The sequence below is a fragment of the Camelus dromedarius genome, chromosome 14, assembly GCF_036321535.1.
Source record: "Camelus dromedarius isolate mCamDro1 chromosome 14, mCamDro1.pat, whole genome shotgun sequence".
NCBI lineage: Eukaryota > Metazoa > Chordata > Mammalia > Artiodactyla > Camelidae > Camelus > Camelus dromedarius.
Window position 1 is genome coordinate 57592112 of NC_087449.1, and position 9638 is coordinate 57601749.

Consider the following 9638-nt stretch of genomic DNA (forward strand, 5'->3'; position numbering starts at 1 on the left):
GCCAGCAAAAACCATGTATTCATGCTAAAATTAGTCAGTAAAAGATTAGGAAAATTGGTCTCAAAGTAATTCCCCCCAAGATACTTACTAATTATAAAAGACAAAATAGTAACTTTCCAGTGGAGAAACGTGGCAGACACCACCTTAATCAAGTGATCAAAATGAATGTCAATAGCAATGAGATCTAGCACTATCATGTACCATAGATAAGATTTCCCGAGAAGGGCGCAATATCATTTCTGTGATATTCTTGTCAAAAATGCATAACTTCAGTCTGATCATGAGAAAATATCAGACAAATCCAAACTGAGGGGCATTCTACAAAAACCTGAGCAGTGCTCTTCAGAAGTCTCAAGGTCACAAAAAGCAAAGAAAGACTAAGGAGCTGTCACAGACCAGAGGAGACAAAGAAGATGTGAAAACTGCATGCAGTATGGGATCTTGAATCGGAAAAAAGATGTTAGTAGGAAAACAGGTGACATTCAAATAAGGTCTGTAGATTCATTAATAAGGTTCATTTCCTGGTTTCTATAATCATACCATGTAGAATGTTAACATTCAATGGATGGGAGGGTACTACTTTTGCAACTGTTGAACTGAAACAAATATCTAGATATTTACCAGATATTTTTCTAGCAATGACAGGTTTATTTGGATTCAGAAGAAAATGGCAATTTAGGGTTTGCAACCATAATGAGCCACGTGCAAGTCCCTCCACAGGAAGGGAAGAAGAACTCTTTTATAGAGGGGAAAAGGAAGTTGGGAGGGCTATAGGCTACAGAGTCCATGGCTTTTCGTTGGCTGAGCCCTCACCAGGAAAGAGTCTTTCTTCTCCCATTGGGTTCGGCTATTCTCACAGGGTGTGAGAGCTCCCCCTTCTGGTCACCTAACTCTATTTCATTGACGTTTCTGTTTATTATTATTATTTTAATTGACGTATAGTCAATCACAATGTGTCCGTTTCTGGTATAATGGATAATGTCATAATCATGCATATATATATATATACATATATTCATTTTCATATTCTTTTTCATTAAAGGTTATTACAAGATATTGAATATAGTTCCCTGTGCTATACAGAAGAAATTTGTTTTTTAAGCTATTTATATATATATAGTAATTATCATTTATTATTTCTTACACAACTTTCCTATACAAATATTTCAAAATTAGAAGGTTTTTTTTTTTAAAAAGAAGAGTAATGAGTCATTTTTCCTCACCAAGGAAATGTTATGAAACAGAGAACACAGAAACATTTTCAACCATAATCCTGACATTGAAAACAACACTGGTAATAGGCTGACTCTTTTAATTATTAATAACTGAAGAAAAGTTTTCTGAGTGCTGACTGTGCTCAAAGAACATTTGGTTTGAGGACATCCATCCAACGGAAAATACCAGTCCACTCTTCCCCCAGACACACTCCTGCTTCCCTTATCCATCTCTATTGCCTCTTTCCCCTTGGCTTTATCACCATTCAAGGGTCAAGGTGTTGACCCTTGAAAACAACACAGGTTCAAACTGTGCAGGTCCATTTATACATGGATTTTTCAAAATAAGTATACACTACAGTGCTACACAATCGCAGATTGGTGGGATCTATTTCTGCAGAGCCATGGATACCAGGGCCCACTGCAAAGTTACACACGGATTTCTGATGGCTCATGTTGTTCAAGGGTCAACTGTAAATCATTTATTTATTGTGTCTTTTGTTTATTGTCTGTCTCAGTCCACTAAAATGCAAGCCCCACAAGAGTAGAATTTTTGTTTTGTTCACTGACACACTCCAAGTGCTTAAATTCATCCTTGATGAAGAAGGTTGGACAAGGAGCCAAATCACGGACTTTGAATTCTTGTGGGAAATTCTGAAAAGATGGAAAAAGGAGAGGCAGTGTGTGACATCACCAGAGTCCTTGGGCACTGGGGCCTGGATGCCACCAGGATACACAGAGGGGGTGGCAGTTTGCCTGTCCTAGAAATGACAGTGTTCCAAAAGCCGAGGCCTTTAAAAAAGGTCAACATCTAGCCCATCGCCTCTGAACCTTCATTTAGGCCTAAAACAAATGGACATGAGAGCAGGAATCTCAGCAACTGAAAAAAAAAAATGCAGAACCTAAAAGTTGAAAATGAGATTTTATCTGAGGCATTACTGAGGACTTAAGCCTGGGACACAGCCTCTGAAATAGCTCTGTGGGACTGTCCTGGAAAGGTAAGGGAGGGGACAACATCTATAGGAGTTTTTGCAAAAAACCAAAACCAAAACAAAACAAAAAGGTGGTCAAACATCAAAAGATGACTGCTAATTAAAGAGAACGCAGACATCTCAAGTTAATGAATTTAGTGCTTTTCTCTGTAGGGGAAGATACAAGAGTCTGGGCTTAAGGAAACTATTCCTTCGATATGCACCTTCACTATGGAGGGCCAGTATCCTGTATTTCTCCATCTCGAGTCCCCTCAGGGTGTACCATAGTGGGTGGCTGCAGGGGTGATGGCTTGATGGCTGCAATGTCTTCTGTTTACTGATATAGCTGGTGACATTCTTTGTTCACAAGTCCCACACTACAGAGACGCACAGAGATCTCTGGAGGCTGGATTAATTTGCTAAGAATTTGTACCAGGTACAAGGTACCACAAATTGAGCAGCTTAAATGGTAGAAATGTATGGTCTCACAGTTCTGGAGGCCAGAAGTCTAACATCAAGATGCCAGTGTGGTTGGCTCCTTCTGAGGGCTATGAGAAGAGTCTGTTCCATGCCTCTCCCCTGGCTGTAGGGGTTTCCCCACCATCTTCAGCCTTCTTTGGCTTATAGAAACACCCCCTCCGTCTCCACCTTCTTCTTCACATGGAATTCTCCCAGTGAAGATGTGTGTGTATCTCTATGCCAAGATCTCCCCTTTTTATAAAGACATCAGTCATGTTGTCAGTTAAGGCCCACCCTAATACCCTTATCTGAACTCCTCACTCACACAAAGACCCGGTTTCCAAATAAAGTCACATTCTGAGGTCTTAACTGGAAGTTAGGACTTCAACATAGGAATTTGGTGGGGGACACAATTCAACCCAAAGCACAAGCTGAGCACTTCAAGGAAATTGTATCTTCAAGATGAAAGCTGCCCGGATGGCTGTTAGTATAGATTAGATTATTGTAGTGTAAACCCTGACAGCTATTTAGGGGGTTTGTTCATTTTCTTTCTAATGTAAGTGCCTGCCAACCTTTGATTAGTGCCTGCTAGCCTTTGATGGATTGCCGACGTACCCACTCTAAAGGTTATCTTGAATAAACACGTAACAGCCACACAAGTACATAAAGAACCAAGCCGCCTCCTCTCACTGAGGCTCCTTTGTTTTCGAAATTTTGGTTAATTCTACCATGAAGCCATCTGTTTGTTCTCTTCTTGCTGCTTTTAATTCCTGCTCTTCTGTTTTAAATTCATCAATAAGGAGTGAGTACACAAAACCCTAGCCACTCCCTGCCTCCCCCCTCTCTGCCTGGAAGCCAATAAAAGCAGAACCCCAGGCCCACGATCTCAGGCTCTCTCTCTCCCCGTGACCTCGCTATGTGGACCCAGGTGTGTATTGTCATTTCCAGGTCCTGTAAGTAGTAAACCTTTGTTTTTGTCAAAGTTTTCTAATGGTTGTTGCTGCAGGGCATCTTGCAAACACAAGAACCATAGGGGCTGGTTCAGCCACAACACTGGTTATTGGTAGGCTGAGATCGACACACAACATCAGTGATTTAACACAACCACATTGTATTTCTTGCTTACACCAAGACCGCTGAGGCTCTGCGGGACTCTCCAGGACACTCTCCTCCATGCTGTGACTCAGGGATCCGAGCTGTTTCCGTCTTCTGCTTCCAGCACGAGGGGCAGAGAAAGACGAGGGCATTGCATGGAGTTTTTACTTAGTTTCAGCCTGGCAGTGGCCCTCAGCACGGATGCTCACATTTTGCTGGCCAGGCTATTTCCGGGGCCCAGTTACCTGGAGAGTGTTGGGAGCAGACAGAATGGTGATAAGGATCACATCCTCTGCCTCGCTTGCTTCTGAGGGGACTGGTGTTGGGGAGTGGTAAGGCCGTGGAAGCTAAATTCTTAGTGTTGACGGGCCAGGATAAAACACATGTCTTAGAAATGAAAGCTGGAGTCACTGTGTCCCTGAGGCTGAAGAAGAAAGAGCAGTAGACCCCAGGAGCCTTGGTCAGCTCCGTCTCCAAACAGGTGAGGACTGGGGATGAGGCGGAAGCAGAACTTGTGGGGGAGTCTCCAGGACGGTCTCTGGCTTTTTCCAGAAGGGGAGCGAGATAAAGAGGAACAAGAAAAGGCAGTGGAGGCGCTGATCCAAGTCAGTGGGAAGGGACCGTCCGCCCCATTGTATGTCTTTCTGTGCTGCAGTCCCTGGGGTCCCTGGGGCAGGACAAGTCCTCATCACCTCCTGAGAGGCTGACGTGGGTCCTGGCCCTTTGCAGAGGCTTAGTATGTGCTACCTGGGAAAGACTGATTGATTGAATGAATGAATAACACTAAATGCCCTTTTTCTTGTTCCTGAATGTCACATTTAGCAGAAGAAAGGGCAGTCATTTGTGACCCGCTGATGGCCCCTGCCCTCTCCTGGAAGTGGTTGCAGGGAGGTGACTGCTGGCCATCCCCAGACCCAGTTCTGGGAATTTATTCACTCGGGAGAGAGGCCCAAGAGGCCCATAGAAAGTAATCTAAAATTCTGGCATCTGCTAATGGCACAAAGTTTTTCCATCCTCAGCTCTGTCCTGCCAGCTGATGCGAGGAAGAAAAGAGGATTGTTTAGGGGCACAGGTGTGCCGAACTCTGAGTTCCCCTACTGGCCATACCCCTGCTCCCTTCCCCTCCCAGCCCAACTCCCAAGCTCCCAATGGGAGCAGCCATTTAACTGGAGTTCAGAATAAACAAGGCAGTCACTTGGAAGTATCAACTCCAGCATCCTCTGAGAACTAAATACCCAGAAATTAATGCCCGGTCCCTGCTCCTTGGCTGCCTTCAAGTGTGGCTATGTTTTGTGTGTGTGTGTGTGTGTGTGTGCATATATGTGCATGTGTATGTAGGCACACTTGAACACAAGCCTGCACAGGCATGATTTGGTTTGTACAAGAGAGTGTGTGTGCACAAATGTGTTGTGTAGGCACATGAGTATATTATATCAAAGGACGTCTGCTCTAGGAGATGAACTCGAGTGTGTGTGTGTGTATACACATGTGTGCACACATGTGTGAGTAGGTATGTGTTTGCACACATAGGTGTATAAGGGGTCGGGAAAGTCTTTCAAAGAGAGGACTGCTGCTTTAGTTCTGGAGAAAAACACTGGGGATCGGACTCCATGGGTGAGACTCCCAAGCTTTGAATCCAGTGTTGGGTGGAGGCGAGTTGGATATGTCTAGAGAGGGACACACAACCTAGGACCTCAGGGATCTCCTGGTTTGTTAGGATGATCTGGTTGCAACCTTCCAGGAACTGTGAGTCTGATGAGGGGCATGGAGTTCTCATTAGTGCATTATGGGTGGGGGAATGGGTCTCAATGTGTGAAACGTTCACCGAAGATGGGAAGGACCTGGAGGTCGTGCGTGTGCACATTACTTGTACACTCTGTGTGTGATGAAGGCAGTCACGCTGGACCCCACCTGGGATTGAGGAGCCTGTCTGTGTGCTCCCTTGAGGACTCCTTCACCAGGGTTGTTGAGTGTGAACAGGAGAACAGGGGCCAGGGCGGAAGAGTCTAGGAACGGAACCACCTGGGAGAGGAGTCTAGGCCAGGCTATCTGCATCTCTCCCACACAGGATCCCAACATGAAGACCCTCCTGCTGTTGGCAGTGATCATGGCCTTTGGTAAGAGTGGACCCTGACTTCTGGCTGCAAGGGGGAGGGAAGCACCCTCATCCCCCAGCTTCCCTTCCCACTGCGTCATGCCCTCAGTGGGAGGAAGAGAGGGACCATTATAGGGAGGGGGAGGGGGAGTAGCAGAGAGAAGCAGAGGGAGGACCCAGGGCCGCAGCCCCCAACACCAAGTGATTTCCTTCCAGGCCTGCTGCAGGTCCGTGGAGACTTGCTGGGTTTTCGGAAAATGATCCAGTATACGACAGGAAAGGAACCTGTGTCCACTTATGGCTTCTATGGTTGCTACTGTGGCCTGGGTGGCAAAGGGTCCCCCAAGGATGCAACAGATCGGTGAGGCCACGCCCAGTCCTCCCTTCCCTCTGCCCGCCTGTGGCCCCAGCGGGGCTGGGAGCTGTAAGCCTCATGCTGCTGTCTCATCAGCACAGAACTCCAGCTGAAAAAGCAGCCAATTTTTTTTGTTTATGCATATAAATGTGTAAGGGGTGGAAAGTCTTTCAAAGAGAGGGTGCTGCTTTAGTTCTCAAGAAAAACACTGGGGACCGGACTCCCCTAGAGCAGAGGAAACTCCACTTTAAACTATTGCAACATCCTTGGGTCCCTGCCCAGGGTCAAAGAGGTAAGACCACAGAGCGCCAGGCTCCCTGGAGCCACAGGGGGACAGCCCCAATAGCGTGGTCTTGTCACAGGTGCTGCATGGCGCATGACTGTTGCTACAGACGTCTGAAGACAATCGGCTGCGGCACCATGTTACTGAGTTACAAGTTTGCTTACCTCTGGGGCCAAATCATTTGTGGTAAGAAAGAGTCCTACAACCCCGCCCAGCCTCCTTTGTTCATTTTACTGAGTGTCCACTGCGCCGGGCACCAGAGATGGATACGAAGGGACAGTGTCCCTGCGTCAGGATGCTCACAGTTGAGTGGGAAGTGAAGAAGGTGAAAATAAACATGGCAGACTCCAGGAGGAAGTAAGAAAAAGGACAGGGCCCTGAACACAGCCTGAATTTCAAGGAAGGTTCCTGAGAGTGGTGACCTCCATGCTGAGTCTTCAAGGCAGTGAGAAGTCAGGCCGAAGGAGGGTTTGGGGCACCACAATGGGAGGACAGAGCAAGGTCAAAGGGACCCAAGGGAACGGCAATAATTCCATGCTGCTGAAGGGAAATGTGAGGATAAGATGGAGCGGTGAGGGATGATGCTGGAGAGATAGGAGGGGGCTAGATCAAGACTCCAAAGCCATATTCAGTTTAGATTTTGTCCTAAAGCAGTAGGGAGCTCTTAGGCAAAGGAGTGACATGATCAGACTGGCATTTCAGAGGACTCACGCTGGCTGAGGGTGGACGAAGACAGATGGAAGGGGGGAGCAGTGAGAAGGCCGTTGCCATAAGACAGAACATGAGACAGTAAGAGCTTGACCTATGGCAATGGTGGTCAGGATGGAAGGGGTGGAGAGCGACATTAAGTTACATTTAAGATAGAATCTGCCCAGCTTGGTAGTTGACTGGCTGGGGTGATAGGGAGCTGTTGAGTGGCTCTACAACTGTGTGGGCTGTGTAACTGAGGAGGTCCTGGTGGGTGAGGGGAGGAGGAGTTCTACTGGGAGCATGTTGAGTTTGGAGGCTTCCAGAACACCCAGGGAGATGTGCATCAGGCAGCCGGATGAAGGAACTCATCAGCTCAAGGGAGGGGTCTGGACTGGGGCACAGGTTCAGGAGGTGGCAGCAGAGAGGTGGGTATATTCACCCATTTCATGTTAAAAGGCCCAGAAAAGAGACAGAGGAGGGAGAATCAGAGAGAGAGGAGAAAAATCAAGAAAGTCAGGGAGTTGGCAAGGAGGAGATGATTAATGGCAGCCAGCTTAACAGAGGAGTCCTCCAGGATGAGGGCTGACAAGGCTCCTCGGATCTAAAGGCGGGAGGACCACTGAGGACCTCAGTGGGAGCTGGTTCCATGAGCTGGTGAGGGTAAAGCCAGATTAGAGCAGATTGGAAGGTGGGTGGGAGGTGAAGCAGAGGCAGTGAGTGGGAAGTAGACCCACGAGTGGGATTTTGAGAAAGCGTGGACTCTTGCCCAACAGCCTGAGTTCTGTAAGATCAGAAATTACGTCTCCCCATCATGACCTCTCCATAAGGTCGTGCGTCTTTCGCAGGCTTTGGGTGGCAAGCAACAAGATTCCCAACTAAAAGAGGCTCAAACATAGAAATTCTGACTCTCACATAACTGAAGTCTGGAAGGGGGCAGTGCCAGGGCTGGGGCAGCTTCTCAACTTTGTCTTGAAGGACTCAGCCTTCTCCCAACCTTCTGCTCTGCCGTGTTGGCAATGTGATGCCAAGACATGCTACAGCTCCAAGCATTATGGCTTTACTCTCCGAAAGAGGCTCTCCTTTTGTATGTCTCTCTGAGGGAGGAAATTAATACTTCCCAGAAGCCCCCAGCAGACTTTCCCGTGTGGCTCATTGGTCAGAGCAAGGTCACAGGCTACCCAGAAACCAATCACTACAAAGAAAAAAGGGATGACTATGACTGGTTTACACCAATCATGACCCATTCCATGGTCCCGGGGCCCTGGGGCTTTGTACCCTGGACGCATCTGCTAGCAAGGAGAAAGACACAGGAAGGCCTTTAACAAAATACCAGTGCATGGCTGCTGGTGTTCCCATCATACTGGAGGTAAGGGTTCTGAGGGCAGGAATTCTGTCTCCCCATCAGTCAGAAATGTCTGGAACATAGATGCTTCCCAGGCTAGAAGCCCCTGGAAGACAGGGGGGCTTCTCCCCCTGACTTCCCACAAGAAACCGTAAAATATTAACAAACCTCTCATCCTGTGTTTATTTTCTTGTGATTTCAGACAAACAGGAATACTGTAGGAGAGAACTGTGTCAGTGTGATAAAAAAGCTGCCGATTGTTTTGCAAGAAACCAGAAGACCTATAATAAAAGGCTTCAATACTATAGTAACCTGCTGTGCAGTGGGAGTGCCCCCAAGTGCTGAAGGTCCCCTGATCCCAGAAGCCTTGCCACTCAGTGCTGAGTTTCCTTTTCCAGCACCTGCCCCCCTCCCCTAGCCAAGTTTCCTGGCGAATGAAGGAAACCCTCTTTCACATCCTAGAGGCAAGCCAGGAGTCCCTCCCTTCCCAGACAGAAGCCGTCTATCTGGAATGAGAAGCCCAAAGCCTGAGCATGTATGCCTGGCCCCTTCCCTCTGCTTCCTTGGGCAGCGGGGGATTTTCCCATTTCCATGCTCTTTTAAGTCAGACTTCATGCTTAGCGTAGCAGCTACACTTCTGGTGGGCTCTTCTGAATAAAGCAATCCATTTGGCAAGCTAGATGTGAGTGTGTGTATGTGTGTGCACGCACTGCTCCAGGCACTTTCAGTGTGAGAATAAACTGGTACTGTTACGGAATCGACAGGCCAGCCGAGAAACAAGCACCACTCGGAGGGTTGGAGTACTCAGATGTATTACGCCGCAGGCTCAGAGGGGTTTCTGCTCCGAAGCTCTGAGCACCTGCAAAACGTGTGCATGAGGTTTTATAGGGTTAATTACAAGCTTGGGGTATTCGGCCAATAGACATGGAACAGCTTTAGCAGCATCATTATCACAAAGGCAGAGGCAGGAAGGCAGCAAACAGTCATTCCAAGGCCAGATATGCCTCTCTGAAAATCCATCTGGCTAGCGAGAACAAACATGAGCAGGGAATCAGCAAACCGACACTTATTAACTTAGATTTATGAGTCAGCCCAGCAGAACTCAGATCAGTAACCCGACACTTGTTACACTTA

General features: G+C 47.4%; 1 protein-coding gene across 1 annotated transcript; it reads left to right on the top strand.

Moving 5' to 3' along the window:
* The first annotated feature begins 5816 nt into the window (after positions 1–5816).
* Positions 5817–8849, top strand: PLA2G2A (phospholipase A2 group IIA). The gene is made up of 4 exons (XM_031463708.2): positions 5817–5856; positions 6051–6195; positions 6552–6658; positions 8707–8849. Exons 1-4 carry the CDS (start codon positions 5817–5819, stop codon positions 8847–8849), a joined length of 435 nt encoding a protein of 144 aa, XP_031319568.2.
* The last annotated feature ends 789 nt before the right edge of the window (positions 8850–9638 follow it).